Below are 20,447 nucleotides of genomic sequence, written 5' to 3' on the forward strand. Positions count from 1 at the left end.
ATACAGGGTATACACTTGCAAAATCAGATTCGGAATTTACATTCAGACCTTTTTTTACCAACTCTGCTGGGATCCTAAAACCCCTCTGGGATCCAAAAGCCTTCAGGACAGCATCATTTTCAGGGAAGGGTCCCATGTGTCAGGCCGGGCAGGCATCTGTTGGAGGCTGCACTGTGGCCGTGCAGAGGAAGACTCAGGGGACCCACAGGCCGTGACCCCCACAGGTGAGCGAGCTCAAGGGATCTGCAGGCCGTGACCCCCACAGGTGAGTGAGCTCAGGGGATCCGCAGACCGTGACCCCCACAGGGGAGAGAGCACAGGGGATCCGCTGGCCGTGACCCCCACAGGTGAGCGAGCTCAGGGGATGCGCAGGCCATGACCCCCACAGCGGAGAGAACGCAGGGGACCTGCAGGCCATGCCCCTCAAGGCAGAACTCCTGGGGGTGGAGGGAACCCCCTGGGGGTGCTGAGGCTCCTGCAGAGGGAGGACGCCCCTGGCTGGAAGCTGCCACCCCAGGGAAGTGCGGCGCAGGGGCTCGGTGCTCTGCCGTGCTGGAGTGACAGTCCAGAAGAGAAGAAGGGTTTCTGCAGTACAGGAGTGCGCTTGGAGAGCCCCAGCCCCAGGTCTGCATGGTCAGGATCAGCCTCCAAGGGCAGGGTGGTGCCACTGTGTGTGTGCGCACGCAGCATGCCTTCACTTGTCTTTCAATCCCAATCAATCTTATCTTTCCTTTCCTCTCTCCACAGTGCCTGACATTTTTAGCATTCAGCCTTAAAAACTCAAACCCCCAAGTTTCACCATTTTGTAATACTTTGCAACTTACAAATGGCTAAACACACACTCATTTCATTATTTATAGCTTGGTAGATCTTACTGGCTCTGTGTGGCAGGCGACAAAAAGGCTGTGAGCCTTTCAGCAACTTGCCTGGAAGAGGAGGAAATCAAACCGGGCCTTTGACGACCTGTCAAGGGCCATTTCTGCTGCCCCAGAGCAAACCTTCGCACACAAGCTGAGTGCCTTGGAAACGCACTGCAGAGGGGCTGGTGCTGTCCTGGCACTGACTCAGCTTTTCACAGTGCAAGGCTGAGCCCGAACGACGCGCTGGCTTTAATGGAGATCTGTCGCAGCCGTTCCATCCCATCTGCACATCCACTTAGGTGGCGGGTCCAGGGTCATGGATTCAAGAGAAGTGGCATCAAACCTGCTTTACTTAAACCAACAAGCGGTTCAGAAAACACACTCCCAAATAACCGGGGATCTAGATCTCCGGGAATAATAAATTACACCCGTCTCCCAATACTGGGACTGCACTTGTGTGTGAAGGCAGTCAATGGCTGGGAGACGGCTCTGCGGTGAGATGCTGGGGCAAAATATATCAAAAGATCTCAGCTCCCTGGAGCCACTGCTGCTTCAGTGTCTTCCACTGAGGGAGGTGCACCTCCTAGCCTCTCCTGGACTGTAACTCTGAAGGGGTGGGTGTGGGTGTGGGGAGCATGGATAAGGGGCAGTTCGTTGGAGATTGTCAATCTTGCATCTTGATCGCTGGCACCAGCCTAGATTCTCCTCTGAGGTGGTCTAGGCATCCACTCCTTTCCCCACTGAACCCCTAGCTGAGATGTCCACAATGAACGTGTGTCTCCCCGAACAACCTGCTTTTGTTTCTGTCTCCTCTTCCAGCCAGTGGCACCACCATGGTTCCAAGCTAGACATTCACGCATCAACATTAACCCGTCACCTCTCATCCTGTCTTCTAATCCACTGCCAAGTTCTGCAGATCCTACCTCAAGCCCATCCCCTCCTCTGTATTCCCTGACCGGATTCCTGGTGCCTAGTGTGTCTCTGGTTTGGCCCTTTTAGGGGGTGCTCTGCTGTGCTCCCAGCCCAACCACCTTGGGACTCAGGTCACATCGTCACATCACGGTGGTGGGGCGACTCACACCCAGTGGTAGAGGGTGGATGTGAAGGGCCCACCTCTAGCCTCCTACCTCTGGCTCCCCTCAGTCTTCTGTGGCAACCACACTGCAGTGGGACTCCACCTCTACCCAATCCTGCTTCCTTCTCTTCCTGAAGGTGCTGTTGAGAGCACCCCTGAGACACTCCCTGCCTGCAAGTCTCAGAGCCTGTTCTCCTGGGAACCTATAACCTGTGGCACTTGGTGCCTGGACAGTCCTAGGAAGCAAACTCTAAAATGGAGTTAGAGCTGGAATCTCTCCCGCCAGTGGCCAAAGAGGAGCCTGTCACTGTTGGAAGACAGTGCTGGAAGCTCTGAGTGGGGCCCCGAGGAGCAAAGGGCAGGGTCAGGCGGCATGCAAGCACCCTGTCTCTGTGAGTGTGCATGCAGGCAGACCCTGTGGATTCCAGGTGTCTGTGGAGGGAAAAGAGGTCACATGGGGCTACCTGCAGGCCAGTAAGAGCATCCCAGTAAAGATTTTGGGGGTTCAGGAGCTGAGAACGATGGACCATTTGAAAAAGAGCCCCTGGCATGCTACTGAGCCCTGTGGAATTGAAGCATCAGTGCAGCAATTATTATAAGACACGAGTGGGGCATCCAGGCCCAGGCCCAAGCAGGCCCACGGGGCATGAGTGAGCTGCACAAGCAGGTCCTCAGACCCCCGTGCCATCCACACCGTGGCGTGACTGCCTCTCCTTGGGCTCACAATCATGGCCCCATGGTGGTGGTGGCTGGGCTGGGGGGATTCCTTATGACACAGTGAGGGATCCAAGCTTGGGTCACAACTGAGTTAGCTTAACATACGGCTGCAAGCCAAAAATGCGCTGTTGCTATCCTGTAACCCTCGATAGGGTTGAAAGAGAGGGGCAAGGGGAGACCCTGTCAATAGGCAGAGCCTTGGGTAACACAACTGCTATGGTCTGAGTGTTTGTGTCTCCCCAGATTCCTATGTGGAAACCTAATCGCCAAGGTGGTGGGATTAGGAGGTGAGGCCTTTGCAAGGTGATTGGGTCATAAGTCAGAGCCCTCAGGAATAGGATTAGTGCCCTTATAAAGAGAGGGCATTAACCAGTCACCTCTCATCCTGTGAGGTCCCAGGGAGCTGCCTTGCCCCTTCCACCATGTGAGGGTATAGCTAGAAGACGTCATCTACAAACCAAAAAGTGGTCCCTCATGAGACCCCAAATCTGCTAGTGCATTCATCTTTGACTTATCAGCCTCCAGAACTGCAAGGAATAAATGTGTGTTGTTTATAAGCTAGCCAGTCTATGGTATTGAGTGACAGCAGCCCAAACAGATGAGGCAGCAGCTGACAGTGGACTGTGTGTGGAAAGGAAAGAGTCCTGAGTTAGGAATAGATACAAGCTCCTAAGCAGTGGCAAACGTCTTGGCAGCCTCCTTAAGGGCAGGGATGGAGAAAATCTGGAAGACTGAGGACAGGTAAGACAAGGAGCTCTGCAGAGCAGGCACGTGGACAGACCCGTGGGAGGGGCAGGACATGTCCGCATGTTTGCACAACACGGCAGAGCTCACAGGAGAGCACTTCAGCAAGCAGATGGAGCGACCTGGCCAGTGGACCGCTGCCAGCCTCCGTCACTGGCCACAGCAGTCCTGGGCTGGGGCACTCCTGCGTGGAGCAAGAGTGGTGATGGGGTGAAGCCATTCCAGGACCCCCAGCTCGGGCATCCCCCCATCTGCCACACTGCCAACATTCAACCTGCCGGCAACAAAGTGCGGCACCGAGTCCTGTGTGTCCTCCACTCCTCGAGGAGACCAACTAACTGGCCAGTGGGTGTCAGGTGGATCACACTGACACCGGGGAAGATGAAGACACTCCATCTTGACAGGAAGTGACTCCTATTCTGGGTGTGGGTTTGCCTTTCTTGGCAACAGAGCCTCAGCCAGCACTAGCATCTGCAGGCTACCGGCACCCTGCATGACACTACATTGTGTCCCAGTGGGCGCACGCCCATGGGAACACTGGTCCTGTCACACATCCTACTGCCCAGAAGCTGTTGACCTGATGAGACAGATGGACCAGGCTTGCACGATGCCTCTGGAGCTGCACTGTGATGTGGGCGCTGTCTTCTAAGGTGAGGTTTACACTCTGAATCAACAACTACCATGGTGCAGGGTGTGTCTCCAGCAGGTAGAACGCAATGGTTCAGGAATCAAGGGGTGGAAGTAGGGATGGCCCCACTTCTCACTCCCAGTGGCCCACTTAGAATTTATGCTCTCCATCTGTGCAACCTGGCCTTGCATATGTAGGGGCCCTGGCTTCCAGCATGAGAGTACTTTTGCCAGAGAACACAGCAAAAGTTCTGGTCACTTTATGTTGCATTTGCCAAGGGATTAGCAGGCTACAAAGGGAGTTGCCATCCTGGAAGGGGTAACTGACTCTCAGGAGCAGGCAGGGCTGCAGTTATAGAATGGGGTATTTAAATGGGAAGAATGCATTTGGCACCCAGCTGGTTCACTGTGGCATCTCTTGGTCCTCCCCTGCCCAATGTTGACAGCAAATCATTTAGTAGTCATGGCTTTAGAATGGCACCCAGGAGCCTGGACCCATCAGGGATGATGTCTGTGTCACCCCGCAAGGTAAGCCACTTAGAGGTCTTCTCTAAGGGCGAGGGGAATCTAGAATGAGTAGGCGAGAAGGAAGTCAATGGGAGTCAGCTGCAACTTCAAGACCAGCTGTGGCAGCATGAGCTGTATATATAGTGTACCCTGCTAACCTTCCATCTGTACATTTCTCCAGTCTCTCTCATTCCACAAGCAAATGTCTCCAGGCAGTGCAAGGGGTAGACAACAGCAGATGCTGTGAGGCTGGCCAGACCCCTCCTCCAGGACTGATATCCCTGCTGCTGGGTGTGTCCACAGCAGACAGCTCTCTGCCAAGTCTCCACTCGGGAAATGCCCCCAGCTGAAGAAAGCTGCTTCACCCAAAGCCATTCTTCCTTCTGGGGGAAGCCCACATCGAAAACCTGGTCTATGCATGGGGATGTAAGGCCTGACCACTCTGTGTCCAGGCACAACAACTCAAAAGGCTCATCCAGCTCCAGAGCTCCTTCTAGGACCTGCTGTGGCAACTGCACGGCAGTTCAGCCTTCCTTCAATCTGCTTCATGCGATTCCCCATAGCATCCTCCAGTACACAGTCTGCACTCGAATCTCAAGCAGCTCAGGGTTTTCTTCCTGGAAAACATGTACTACTACAATTCCCTACTAAGTGTTTTTCATATTACACAGAGATCTTTCGAAAGCACCCATCTGATGATGTCAGTCTTTAAAAAATCTCCAGATGCCTTCTCACTGCCCTAAATCCCAAACTCCTGCCTGTGACTGATAAGGCCCTTCATTTTGTGGCTCCATCTCCATGCTAGTCTGTGGCCACAGCCACCATCACTTTATGGCACAATTAAGGGAGTGTCTTCCACCTCCCTGAACATGTCATTCGTGTTCATCTCCAGAACTTTGCACACCTTGTCCCTTTGCTGAGGACACCAATAAGTTCCTTCCTTGCCTGGAGAGCTCATCCCTGTAGGTCTCAAATTTCACTTCTTTCAATGAACAATTCCTCCAAACCCATGGAGAACTGGCCAGGTCCCACTTTTATGCTTCCAAAGCATCCTGAACACTCTCTCTTGTGCCTCTTAGCATACAACATTTTAATTATTTGTCAAACTGTTTTTCTACTTCACTAGATTACAAACCCTATGAGAACAGAGGCCAAGTCCAAGTCTATCTTTTTCTTTTTTTTTTTTTTTTTTGAGATAGAGTCTCACTGTTGCCTGGGCTGGAGTGCAGTGGCAACCTCCGCCTCCCAGCTTTAAGCAATTTTCCTGCCTTAGCCTCCCACCAAGTGTGTCTTTAATGTTGTATCCAAAATGCCTAGTACTATGCGTGGTAATAAAAGGTGCTTTATAAACGTGTACTGAGCATCCTTCTTCTTCCTTCTTTCCACTAATTATAAGAAATTCACAGTCGAAATGAGGTTCAAAGGCACATAATGTAGGAAGTGTAACACAACGTTGCAGCCAAAATTCCACTTATAGATGTGTTTAAGATTTTTAAAAAATGTTAATTCTCAACATTTAAAAATAAAGATATTTAACAAAAACACATGGATTTTATGCTACTGACATCACAAAATCACACTGGAAGGCCTGGTACCATTGGGCTCACATTTCTGCTGGGTAAACATGGACCTGAACTGGGGAGCTGTGTAGCAGCTGTCTCCCCAACACCCCACAACAAGCCATGCCCACTCCAGTTTGCCACAGACCACTCCCACCCGCCCCGGCATGGGGCTATGTGTCATTATGCTTGCAGGCTTTTGTGTTGATGTGTTTTTGTTGTTCTGTTTGTTTTAATAGGAAAAGCAGAAGAAAATGAAATTTATCTTTGCATCCTTATCAAAATATTGACAGGTCCATGAAGCAGGCTTCAACTCTGCCTCACTCATTTAAGGGTTGTGTTGCTGTTGGCATCTGAGTTGGCCATCCCTGGTATTGTGTTTGACAAGCCAACAACATCCCACTCATCCCCCTCTTTCAAAAGGCAGAGTGACCAGTAAGAACAATGGAAGCGCATTTCTGCTTCACTGGGACTGGAATGGTCATCAGTGCTGGCTGGTGCAGCTCCCAAAGACCTGGGTAAAATCACGGTCTGGGGCTTGTCAACTCTATGTCCCTGGGTGGCCACTCTCCCTCACTCTCCCTTGCCTCTGGACAAAATCTATCACAAAAACTTGAGATAAGGCTCAGAATAAGATGGTGTATTTGAAAGCGCTTTGTAATCAAGCACGATACAAGTGCACATTATTATATTTATCCCAAGCAAATGTTGGGTTTATTTTTCTAATTTAGGAGGCAGATGGAAGGAACTGAGGTTTACTGTGAAAATCTAATTTTCTTTTATGATTCAAAAGATTACTGAGACATAATCCAGCCCTGAAGCTACGGTCCATTCTTTTCCTGTACTTACCCAGCTTCATGGTAGGAAGGGAGGTGTGTGGATGAAGGAGGGATTTGTCATTCATTCAACAAACACTTAATGATCACCTACTCTGTGCCAGGCACTGAAGAATACAGGATGCGACAGGCACAAACCCTGCACTAACAGAGCACAGACTTTTTAGGCCGGGTGCGGTGGCTCACGCCTGTAATCCCAGCACTTTGGGAGGCCAAGGCGGGTGGATCACGAGGTCAGGAGATCAAGATCATCCTGGCTAACACGGTGAAACCCCGTCTCTACTAAAAATACAAAAAATTAGCTGGGCACAGTGGCAGGTGCCTGTAGTCCCAGCTACTTGGAAGGCGGAGGCAGGAGAATGGCGTGAACCCGGGAGGCAGAGCTTGTAGTGAGCCGAGATAGTGCCATTGCAGTCCGGCCTGGGCGAAAGAGAGAGACTCCATCTCAAAAAAAAAAAAAAAATCAAAACAAAAACAAACAAACAAAAAAAAACAAACAAAGCCCAGATTTTTTGTGAAGAGACAGAGAAACAATATTTCAAGTGACGAATGTATCAGAATGTACAGTTGTCTGAAAGCTTACAGGATGTAGTGGGGAGGGCAGATGGCTTCTGGGAGGAGGTAACATGATCTGGGCCTAGAATGTTGAGCAGGAGGCGTGGTTGGCAGGCAGGCATAGGCACATTCCCCTCAGAAACTATAGATATATTAGAGAGAGCAGTTGCTGATCCCCAACTACTTAGATAAAGTATAGCCACTGAAATTGATCTCCTCTGTGGCTTTAGATAGCACCACTAAAAATCTGGAAGTCTCAGTCTGCACTCCTGTTGAATAGCGAGAGGAACATCAACTACTTAGAACCAGTTTATGTGGCTTGCAAGAGCAAGTGTGTAGTTATTAGCAAGTCTCCAGGGGGAATACGCAGAAGGAACTGGAACATGGGGAGGAGAACAAGCATGGAAAAACAAGGAAAGCAAATGGGATTGGACTCTCATTAGTCTGTGATGGATTGATCTTCTGTCACTGCTTTCCCAAACTCCCAGCAGTTTCAACTTAAAGCTTGCTCAATATTTTAAAACCAATTTAAAGCCAATTTTTGAGTTTGCTTTAAAAAAATTATTGCATTAATCAAAAAATGCATTAAGTTTTAGGTCCAGCGGTCTAACTGATAGGAAAAGCTGATTGGGACTCAAGAGAAATGGGCTCGCCTGGCTGGAGCATGTAATGTGCAAGAACAGAAACCAATCAACGCTAAAGGGAAGAACAGCAGAAACGAGTCACAAATGGCTCAAAGCAAAGAACCCCGCAACTGAGTGGAATTGAAAGAAAGTGTGAAGAGGGCTGATGAGGGTATTTAGTTATTATTAGCAAAATTCAGATGTGAGAACACATCTAAAGCCTTCAGTTCCAAGGGAGGCTGCAATTGGGCTTTTATTGTGAGATGTATAGAGTGTCATCCTTTCAAAGATTTCAGGTCAATGAAACTGCAGAGGTTATCCTCCTGGAGACCATGCTGCTTGAGAGAAATGTAGGGAACAGAAAATAAGCCAGCTCTATGAAAATAAAAACCCTTCATTCTGTTACTAAATCGAATTGGGTCATGAAATTTGAAGAAATAGCTTGTTTGGTTCATGCCTTCCCACATCCAAGAGCAGCTATGGTTGAAACAAGGAAGTTGGGAAGATCGGTAAATTCGCTCATAGAGAAGGTGCTGGTGATTCTGTATTCTTCCCCCTCTCTGCTTTGCATCTGGAAGGCTGACTCCCATGGGCTGTGCCCCTAGGATCCCTTGTGTCTGGCTTTGGTGGGGTATGGCCCATGGGAGACATTAGCAAGAGATCGGATGGCAGGAGGCAGGAGGCAGGATGTCCATGCTCGCTCCCTTCCTGTGTGGGGCTATTTCTGGGCAACGCTGGATGCCCCATGATGACACCTCCTGTCATGAGGCCCCTTCTCCACGGCTGCAGCTCACGGGGTTCACGGGACTCTTCCTCCCCCTGCCTCTGCAGGCCTGGGGTGGTCATGGCTCCCCATTGATGCTTGCTCCGGGGCCCTCAGCCCTGTGATGGTTCCTGTGGCCCCAGCCCGCCTCTGCAGGTCATCCCTTCCATTAACATCTCCTCCTGTGCCCATCTGGGTTGGCTTTTCTCTCCTGAGGGACCCTGATCGACTCAGAGACGTAGGAAAACAGGGCAGCAAAGACCCCAGTTAGTTGCTTTCCGTTGTCTGGCAACTGTTCACCAGCAGACATCTTTTTAGTTTGGCTGGTTGGTTTGCTTTGTTTTAAAATAAGAGGAATTGGAGGCTGGCCCTGTGATCAGTAACTAGAAGCAGGAAGGGCCTCATCTCCTGGGGGGGTCTAACTGCAGGCCTGTTTCATCCTGAGTTCTTTCTGGGATGACTCTGATGTGGATTAACTATACCTCCTCAGAATTCCTATCATGTCAGTTGTTTGTGCAACCTCTGTGGCATCTACTGAAGCCATAGAAACTCCATGGGAGCAGGGATGTTGTCTTACTCTTTGTCCCCAGGGCCTAGAACCATGCCTAACATATTACGGGTGTTTAATGCGTATTTGTTGAATGAATGAAATAATGTCTCATGGGGCGCAGTGGCTCACGCTTGTCATCTCAGCACTTTGGGAGGCTTGCTTGAGCTCAGGAGTTCAAGACCAGCCTGGGCAACATGCTGAAACCCTGTCTCTACAAAAAATACAAAAAGTGGCCTGGTGTGGTGGCATGTGCCTGCAGTTCCAGCTACTCGGGAGGCTGAGGTGGGAGGGTTGCCTGAGCCAAGGATAAGGAGTCTGCAGTGAGCCAAGATCGTACCACTGCACTCCAGCCTGGGCAACACAGTGAGACCCTGGTTCAAAAAAAAAAATGAAATAATGTCTCTTTCTTTATAGATGCTACCACCACTCAACAAACCATCTATTAAATGTCTGTGCAACAGATGTCATCTTGGGCCTGGAGACGCAGGGGAACAGAGGACACAATCTGGTTGAAGAGGTTCTGGCCTCTGCAACTTTGCCCATGTGGCACCCTCTGCTGGAATGTCCTTTACCACACTGTCCTGCTGTCCTGACAAACTCTGACCCATCTTCCGTGACTTTTCCAGGGAAACCTGGAAGTGTTTTATATAAAGCTATAGAGTTGCTAAGCTTTGCTTTAGCATATTACTGTAATTACGATATTCATTTTCCAGTAAATCTCCCCCCATGGCTCCCCTATGAGCCTCTAAAGGGAAATACACTTTTCTTTTCTTTTCTTTTTTTTTTGGGATGGAGTCTCGCTCTGTCACCAGGCTGGAGTGCAGTGGTGCGATCTCAGCTCACTGCAACCTCCACCTCCCGGGTTCAAGCGATTCTCCTGCCTCAGCCTCCTGAATAGCTGGGATTACAGGTGTGCGCCACCACACCCAGCTAATTTCTGTATTTTTAGTAGACACGGGGTCTCACCATGTTGGCCAGGCTGATCTCGATTTCTTGACCTCATGATCTGCCCACCTCGGCCTCCCAAAGTGCTGGGATTACAGGCATAAGCCACCGTGCCCGGCCGGGAAATATACTTTTCAATGCATTTTTCTAGAGAGTCTAGCAGCTGCTTGACCCACCCAAATGCTCAACTTAATGTCTGCTAATTGACACTGTTTGCAGACACAGTTCCCCTGATGCTGGACATCTATGGTTTAGGTCATCTCTAACTTTCTTTTTCCTATTTTTCTGAATCCAATATTAAGGTTTTAACAATTTAAAAGCATTTAATTTGGGCTACCTCAATCTTTAACACCAAAGCTGGATGGTTCCTCTTGACTGAAGAATGAATGGGATTAGAGGGAGGGTCAGGCGCCTGGATGGCTTTAGGTTAAGCAATGCTCTTCTTTCCCTTACAGCTACTGTTTCCAGATAAATACTGTAGATGCCAGAGTATCACTTTGTGGAAGCCTCTGCCATGTTTGCAGTCTCAGAGCATATGGATGTAAATTGCTAGACTAACTCCATTTCCCAGAGCCTCAGGTATACCCGCCTCCATTACAGCGGTCCTGAGGCAGCGGTCTCTGGGCCATTATTGCTTTTGCTGTCAGTACCTGGTAAGCTCTCGTTTGAATGTCCCTGAGCTAAAATAAAATTAATGGAAAGAGCATTTGCTGCCTGGGCTATGGAAATGGCAACTCAGTCCTAAATCCACTCATACGCTCATGGCTGGCAATTTAGGAGCAGATGAGAAGACCCAAATTCACCACTTCTATTTATTTAGTTATGCTAATATTAGATAAACTCATCTGCAGAATTCCATATAGGGATGCACTTATTCATGCTCTGATTTTAGAGCATTCAGATCTTTAACATTCTCTACTGTAAAATCAAAATATTCTGGGATTTCTATGTCTGTTTACTAGGTTCCTATTAGTAAAATGGCTAAAGGATTTATTTGCAAAGATTTGGTGTTTAAACCCTTGTTAACATCTACATTGGGAGAAAAATAATGAGCAAATTCATCTACTGTGATGATGTTTTTACTCTTTTTCCCTGAAGGTTTGGTCGATCCTAATTAATAAATAAAATAAAATATATTTGCATTTTCCTAAGACGGAGATAGGACCTTAGAGAGTGAGGCTCAGTCAACACATTCTTTACTTAATGAGGACTGAAACACCAGTTAGCATAGGGCATGATGCTGCTAAAAGACAATGATATCCTTACATAATGTAATCTTTCTGTACATGCCACTCATAGAGGTATTTTCACCAGAGATTCTAAACTAGGGCATTAAAAAAATTGAAGTAGAGTTAGTACGGATTTCTCTGATTTAGAGACTGTTAAATTGTTTTATTTCCCCTCTAAGGATGCCTTTGAAAATGCTCACATGCCTTGTCCCTGTTCCATATCTGCCCAGGGAAAAGCTATTTTGGACATGCCCCAAATGGCCATTGGGAAGTCTACACTGTGCCCCAAGGAGGGGAGTCATTCTGGGAGAAGCCAGGGTGCCATTCCCATGGCTGTCAGCTACCAGTCTGCTTCTTGCTTTTTTAGAATGGAACTCTCCATGACCTCCAGGAAATGGCTCCAGTCCTCCACCGTGGCCGGAGCCGTGCTTGGAGGAATGAGTAGGGCATTCTGTACCTGAGTAGTTGTTCCTGAGGCTTCAAATAGGGCACTGCACTCCCCTTCATGGTACGCTTCTTTACATTCCCGGCAGAAGGCAAACTGCAAAAGAACACACATCCATTAATTAGGGACATTAGGTTGCATTTGGCAATAACACATTTTTCCTTTTCCAAATTCATTATAGTCATTCCTCTGGCTTGTGCGATAGTTTCTGTATCAAATTACTTTTTTTGCAAAGAGAAATCAAGTTATATTTTGATGGGATTGTTCACTCTTTACTCAAGAGTGTTCCAAGCACCATAGCAGGGCTACAGAGATGACGGGTCACATTTCCTTCCCTCAAGATGTTTCCAGTCTAGTGGAAGACACAGTGATATGGTTTGGCTGCGTCCCCACCCAAATCTCATCTTGAATTGTAGTTCCCATAATCCCCATGTGTCATGGGAAAGACCCGGTGGGAGGTAATCGAATCATGGGAATGATTTCCCCCATGCTATTCTCGTGATAGTGAGTGAGTTCTCACGAGACCTGATGGTTTTACAATGGGCTTCCCCCTTCGCTCGGCTCTCATTCTTCTTCTTCCTGCCACCATGTGGAGAAGGATGTGTTTGCTTCCCCTTCCACCATGATTGTGAATTTCCTGAGGCCTACTCAGCCCTGCGGAACTGTGAGTCAATTGAACCTCTTTCCTTTATAAATTATCCAGTCTCAGGTAATTCCTTATAGCAGTGTGAGAACAGAATAATACACACAGTAATGCAAATAAATACCCACAGCAAAGATTAATTGGTATTAGAATGTAAGGAAAAAACTTCATTCAAGACATTCACATTCAATATTTGTTTACATTCAATATTTGTTTGCATTCACAGAAGATTTATATGCCGATGTCAGTGGACTTACTTTCGTATTGAAAGCCTATTATGGAAAAAGAAATGGGTGGCTATGGGCTGAACCGTGCCCCCTCATAATGGATAGGTGGAAGCAGCACCTCAGAAAGTAACTGTATTTGGAGATAGGGCCTTTAAAGTGGTAAAGGGAAGATGAGGTTGTTAGGGGAGGCTTTATTCAATCTGACTGGTGTCCTTACAGGAAGAGGAGATGAGGACAGAGACACACGGACTGAGAGATGATGAACAGCATTCACCGTGGGACTGAAGTCGCCCAAGGGACCAATGCCCTCTACCCGCCATCTTACAAAGAAGAAAGCTGGGAGAGTGAATGCCAGCAAGGCTCGCTCAGGGCTGTCTGTCTGGGATCCATGGACCTCTCCAGAAAGCACGTCCCATTCTCATCGCCACCAGCCATGCTCTGAAATTGCTGTCACGGTTGAGTTGTGGGTCAGCAGTGGAACACACCAGACTCGAGTCATCATCCCATCCCCTGCCACCTGAAACACCTTGGGAAAGCCACCATGGTTTCTGTGCCTTGGTTTCCCCCTCAGAAATGCCAGGATAACAGTGATAGCTATCTCATATGACCCCTGGGAGAGGTAGTGAGATAGCACATGCTGAGTGGCTGCAACCACAGCGTACAATGTGTTCTAAACTTTAAGGAGATGAGAACAACAGGGACTGTTTTGCCCCTACTCCATTTTGTAGGAAGGAGTTTCCTCACCAGAAAACTGGTTCTTTCAATGCAATTTTCTTTAATAAGTTGTGGGCAATATCTCCCACAGCAGAAACTGTATTCAGAGAAGGCATTTCAGCAGAGGAGAGAGTGCCATCCACAAGTATGGTGTGTGGATGATGGTGGTGGTCTTAGAGCACAGAGGCAAACTGACAGTATCCTCTTTCCCTTGAGAGGTGGGCTTTATGTCTCTTCTGCTGACAGCCAGATGTGTGGAGTACTTGACTACTAGAATATGGTAGAAATGATGGTGTACCACTTTCTAGGCCCAGGCCTCAAGAAACCAGAAGCTTCCATTTCCTGTTGGGACACTTGCTCTTGAAGCCCAAATGCCATATGGTAAGGAAGCTCAACAGCCCACGGGAGGCCCACATGGAGAAGAGCTGCAGTCTGAGCTTTTAGTAGACAGCCAGCACCAACTTGCCAGCTATGTGACTGGGTCATATTCCAAGTAGACTGTTGTTATTTGAAATCATTAAAGTTTAGGGTGGTTTTTACACAGCAATAAATAACTGATACAGTAATAAATAAGAATATAATATGCTGAAAGTGGTGTCTGGAAGATTCAAAAATTTACAGAGACTTAAAAGTTCTCAAACTAATATTTTATAGTATAAGTTAGGAATTTAGCCTAATTTGGCTTAAGACAGGACTGATTTGAATTGAAAAACAAAAATAATAAAAACCAGGATATAAAACCAACTCTATCCCAAAATATACCATAATTCCTCCTTGCCTCAAAAAAGAATAGCTTTTACTCAACACTATTTTTCCTTCATGTTGTCTTCACCATGTGAACAGAGTTTTCTCCTTTCCTATGTCCAACTTCTTGTTTTAAAAATTCATCTGGAAAGTATTTTAATCTCAGGACATCAGAAACAAAAAGGAAAAGCATTTTATAAGGAAACAATCTCTTCAGAGATATGCCACAATTGATCTTCAAGCCATCACTTTTAGCATATTATATTCTTATTTCTTCTCACAGCAGAGAGACTGAACTCAAATTTAGTGAAATGTAAACTTTACTTAAAGGTTGGTGGGACAGCGTGTGTGCGTCAGAATGTCCTTACACAAATCACCAACATTACCTGGTTTCAGCTTCTGACATCTTATTTTCTCTTAACTAAAAGCGAATTCACTGAATAGTGAGTTGAGTTCTAGGATTTTCTCCTATTTTTAAAAACATTTATCTGTTAATACTTGGGTCTGCCTCACACTCATTCCTCTGCTCTTACATGCTTTGTTGGAAAAATGTGGACGGAAGGCCCAACCATGGAGAACTGGCAATGGGGTCTCAGCCCACTGCTTTCCAGAGAAGCAAATCTGATCTGTTAGTGTGAAAGGGAAAACCGTTCACATCTTATTAGCTCGTGGATGAGATATAAAATCAGTTTCATGGTAGAGGAACACCCTGGAGGCTGATCAGTTTGTCAGAATAAATAGGCCTTTCCTGACACAAACATTAAATTCCCTTTCACACCAGTACTACAAAGAATGGACTATTGAGAAATAACAGAAAGGGAAGAGCGTATCAAATGAAAGCCTCCCCACTTTAGCATGCAAAAGACAAGCAAATGCTGCAGGAATATTCCGGTGATGACTTCACAGGGATGCACTAGCTAATTTGCTTCTATTCAAAGTATAATTTAAATTTAGATCTATCATGCAGTGGTCCTTCCCAATTAAGTAACATGAATCTGTCTCGTGCAATGGGGAAATGTCTAGAAGGTCTGATTTGATCTTGAAAATGTTTGGGTTTTCAATTACATTATCCAGGACTCAAGACTCTCAACCTTCAGTTCTCACACTACGCACCAGAGTGCCGTGCAGTACTGTAACAAACTCATAGGGGTGCCTGGGATATTCTAGAATTTTAAGTAAAACACAGCGTGGCTGATGAACACTATGTGATTTATTAACTCAAGGTAGTTCCCAGTGTTAATGCAGATTGTGCTATTTTCCTTTTGGTGACATTGTATCTTTGCAAAGCTGGGCTTTTGGAAGTTACCAGAATAGAAAACAAATACTATGTAAACATCCATTTGGAACAAAGATATGATTTATTTATTTATTTATTTATTGAGACAGAGTCTTGCTCTGTTGCCCAGGCTGGAGTGCAGTGGCACCATCTTGGCTCACTGCAATCTCCAACTCCTGGGTTCAAGCAATTCTCCTGTCTCAGCCTCCTGAGTAGCTGGGACTACTGGCGCCTGCCACCATGCCCGGCTAATTTTTGTATTTTTAGTAAAGACGGGATTTCACCATGTTGGTCAGGCTGGTCTTGAAATCCTGACCTCAGGTGATCCACCAGCCTCAGCCTCCCAAAGTGCTGGGATTACAGGCGTGAGCCACCATGCCTGGCCAAGATGTGATTATTTTTAAGAATAAAATAAAGCTAATTTTTTCCTTCCATTTGTGTGAATTATCATTTCAGATAACTATTAAGTTGTTATGACACTAATTCTTACTATGCTATGTGGTACAAAATCTTTCATAACTACAACTGTTAGGCATTTCTTTTGGCCTAGAAATGCCGTGAAAAATGTACTGAGCTGCTAAGGGCATGGTGAACAGAATTCTGGGGAACTCTGGGTTAGGCAGATACAAAACTCCTTCTTAAGACAGTGTTCGGGCCAGTTTGCAAACACATCCCATGGCATAGCTGTTTTTAGAGAAAAAGCTTGCTGGGGAAGAAAGCAAACCTAGCTCCAACATTTTCACATCCATTCTGCTGACCTGCATGTCTCATATCTGGGGCGCATGGATCCTTCTTTAACCAACCATGTAGAAGGCTGAAATTTACCCAGGGATTTGCTGTTACTTAAAAATGGTCTTACATTTGCTGAGGCTCCCTTAAGCTGCATAATGCCTCTCCAAACCTTATGAGTAAACATTAATCGAATGGAAGTTAGTATACCAGGAAACATGGAGTACTGTTTATACCGTATACATTTTCAGGATTATCTTCTCTTGTGGGGAATCTAACAAATGCCGCCCATTTCTGTAGAGTTTTTTTTTTCTTTGAGAAATATTAAATGTCTTTAAACAATTATAAAAGTAATACATACTTATTTCATTGGCTCTCTAAAGTCTATTCCTTTATAGATTTGGTTAGAAGGCAATCAAACACATGGACTATATTATAGTTCCTGTGACGAGAGTTTATGTATTAACTTGGCGAGGCTATGGTCCTCAGTTACTCAAGCAGACACTAGTCTTGGTGTTTCTGTGAAGCTTTCTTGTAGATGTGACTAGGATCTATAATCAGTTTATTTTAAGTAAGAGAGATCATCCTAGATAACCTGAAGGTGGCTGATTCAATCCATGGAAAGGCCTAAGAGCATAACTGAGGCTTCCCTGAGGAAGAAGAGATTTCACCTGTGGACAGCAGCGTCAGGCTGTGCTCAAGAGTTCCAGCCTGCCCCTCCTGATGGCCACTCTGTGGATTTAGGAGGTGCCTACCCAGCCCTGAAACCATGTAAGCCACTTCCTTCCAGTAAATCTCTCCATATATATGTGTATATACAGATCTATAGATACAATGTGTGCCTGCATGTATATATATGTAGGGATATACACATACATATGCATATATGTGTATATGTGTATGTATATTTGATATAAGCATCCTGCTGGTCTGGTCTCTCTGGTGAAGCTCTGGCGGATAAAGCTCCTATAGAAAAAAATTATTTTTAATAGAGACGGGGTTTCATCATCTTGGCCAAGCTGGTCCTGAACCCTGACCTCGTGATCTGCCTGCCTTGGCCTCCCAAAGTGCTGGGATTACAGGTGTGAGCCACCAATACAAAAATTAGCTGGCATGGTGGAAGGCACCTGTAATTCCAGCTACTTGGGAGGCTGAGGCAGGAGAATCGTTTGAACCCAAGAGGCAGAGGTTGTAGTGAGCCGAGATTGTGCCATTGCACTCCAGCCTGGGTGACAGGGCGAGACTCTGTCTCCAAAAAAAAAAAAAGAAAAAATTTACCAAGGTCACTCTATTACCAATCTTTTGCAAAAGAACTGATGTAATGAAAACTATTTAAACTTTCCCTGTTATTTGCAAAATTATAGTTCAAACCTCTCTCTCTCTCTCTCTCTCTCTATATATATATTTTAATTCCAGGTAGCCATATGGCAAATTCCTCTCAGAATTCAACACCAGGAGAAAGTTCACCACTTCCAACAGTGTGGTGGTTTCCTTTTATTTGACAATGAACATGGTCACCTAATACATTCTCCTTGGTATGTTTTCAAGCTTGAGAGCTTGGTGCCACACTTTTAACTTAATTCTAGTCATCAGCTTATCCTAAATGCCTAAAAGGAGGTATAGAATTTAAAAAAAACTATTAAATAAAGGCTAAATTCAATAAGCCAATTTTTTTCTATTGCATAATAGCTAAACTATTCTTAACACTGAAGTCATATTTTTGTCTTCCAACTAATATGTGTTGAGTATTTACTTTCAGGATGAGTAAAATCTTGGCCCTAGGCAACATATAAAAGAATAGCACATTTTAATCTGTGAAATCGTGTACTAGATCTTTACATGTTTAAATACCAGATGTAGATTAGTGTTCAGAAGTGAACCCTTTGAAGTAGAGAGCCCTGGAGTCTGAGGCCTCCTGGATCATTTATTATCTGTGTGATCCCAACATCTCTTTGCTTGAGCTTTTTTGCATCTACAAAGAAGAAATAATAAGGTAATGAATATTTAACACAGTTTCTGGTACACAGTAAACACAACAACACAACAAATAGTTTTCTCCATGGGGCTATGATGTTTAACAAGTGGTAAGAGTCAGCAGAAAAATAAGAGGTAGTAAGCGCCTTGTTAATTAAAGCAGTTCCCAGCATACTGATAATAATGACTGTTATGTGAATCTCGGGTGAAACTGACACCTCCCCGGAAATGCCACACTTGTAAATGACTCATAAGATGTAAGACTGCTGTCTAGAAAGGGATGAGGCCTCTCTTTGCTGGCATACATGCTGAGGTTAGTCACTGTCAGCCCCCTTAGACACTCTGTACTACCAGAGAGCTATGTGAATGGCCCATGATGCCTCTCATTCAATATCATGTCAGTGCAGTAGTCATTTGATTGATGTTTGAGTTTGCTTTCCCATATTTCCATAATGAACACATTCAAAAGGGGCTGTATGTGTACTTTCTCTTTGGAAGCATGAAAAGGAACCAAATGAACAGCTTCTAATGCAATCGGAATATTCCAGTGGCTGCTGATCAATCAGGTTGAGAGCCAGTAGGTACCTACAAGCAATGACCCTTAAAATAAGGCTTGGATCCTTAAAGTTGAATGATCTCTCTATGAAAGCCAAGATTTCTTTGTGCCTGTTTTCTATCATGGCTGCATCTATTATAAAAGCATTCTATTATGTACCTTTATTTTCTTCCACAGCTCTGAAATTCTGTGTTAAAAGAATAGGAGAGAATCAAATACCATCTTAGTACCCCTTACTACAGTCAAGGGAAACATCAAAGGCATGAAGCACACATTTGTACTTCTTTGGGAATAGATGAAACATTTTTCTTCTTGGTGTGTAGCTTTCCAGAAGATGGCAGCAGAGATATGTAAGTCCAGCCTCAGTTTGTTAAAAAGAATATATCAAGAGAGGAAGTCTCCCTATGAGTGACCAGCCGCTGATATATGCAAAACTCGTTCTGACAAGACAGTGCCACAGAACGGAGATGGTGTTAGATTATAATGCATTAAAACACAATTTTGAAAAGAAGAAAGTAAGGTTATTTCCTTTCAAGTACACAACATCTTAAAATCACAGACTCCCATGGTGTGAGGCAATCTTAAACTGTGTTAAGCTCCAAATGCAAACAGATGAAGACAATGTTCTATGTGTGGTCTCCAAAGGGCTAAAAAGAAAGAATTTTCAGGAGGTTGGATACAGCTCTGTAGAGTAGCCACGTTCCTTTGTCTTTCACAAATTCCGTACTAATCCCCAGGGATATTAAACAATGCCAATTAGTTTCCCACAAAATATTGTGACTTCTAACACCTCGCAGCCCTAAGCTTATTTTTGTTTTAGGTTTGCTCTTTGAACAGGCCCTTACTTTCTTTGGCTTAATTTCCATTCACGCAAGCTCTTAAAAGATCCCCGAAAATCCCCTTTTCTTACACCAACATCTATCATCAAGCGCGTGCACGTAACCATCCCATCTTTCAGTTGTGCAGTCTGCACTGACCCACTCACTATGAGTACCATCTAGTAGGAAACTTTAGTACCACCTGTCTCAGAACTAGGGCCCCTCAGAGAAGATGAGTTTATGCAGTGAGGAGAAAAGACCCATTGAGCTTACTTTCAACAGGCTGACCTCAGCACCTCACATTAAAAGATACATGATAAGGTGGTGCTCCTGGCAATGGTTCTGCTGGGAATTAACTATCCACTCTATAATTATGGACAAAGACATTTACATTTACTTCCTACTCCAAAATAGTTTGGATTTTTACCATAACTTAAAGGGAAAATAAACTTAAAAATCTTTATTGGCCATTTATTTTTTTCTTTTCTTTAAGAGCGTTACTGAAATATCATTTGCAGAGTCATGGGTTTTTAAAAAGTAGGTATTCTTTGAATGCAAAATACATGCAGGTAGCAAAGATTCAAAAGGTACATTGTGAAAAATGTCTCCTTTCCTCCTTGGTCAGCTACGTAGCTTCCCAGAGACAATCACTGTCACCTGTTTGTATAGGTATTGTTCCAGAAATATGTTCTGCACTCAATCATCAATTTATGCTATTTTTAAACAAAAAT

At 45.4% G+C, this 20,447-nt stretch overlaps 1 protein-coding gene across 1 annotated transcript in view; it reads right to left on the minus strand.

The window, feature by feature from the left end:
* PRKN (parkin RBR E3 ubiquitin protein ligase) overlaps positions 1-20,447 on the minus strand; it is a 1,392,587-nt gene that overhangs the window by 27,878 nt on the left and 1,344,262 nt on the right. The window contains 1 exon segment of the mRNA NM_001132049.1: positions 12,048-12,131. Within this exon segment, the coding sequence (NP_001125521.1) occupies positions 12,048-12,131 (84 nt within the window).

This window comes from Pongo abelii, chromosome 5, assembly GCF_028885655.2.
Source record: "Pongo abelii isolate AG06213 chromosome 5, NHGRI_mPonAbe1-v2.0_pri, whole genome shotgun sequence".
Taxonomy (NCBI): Eukaryota; Metazoa; Chordata; class Mammalia; order Primates; family Hominidae; genus Pongo; species Pongo abelii.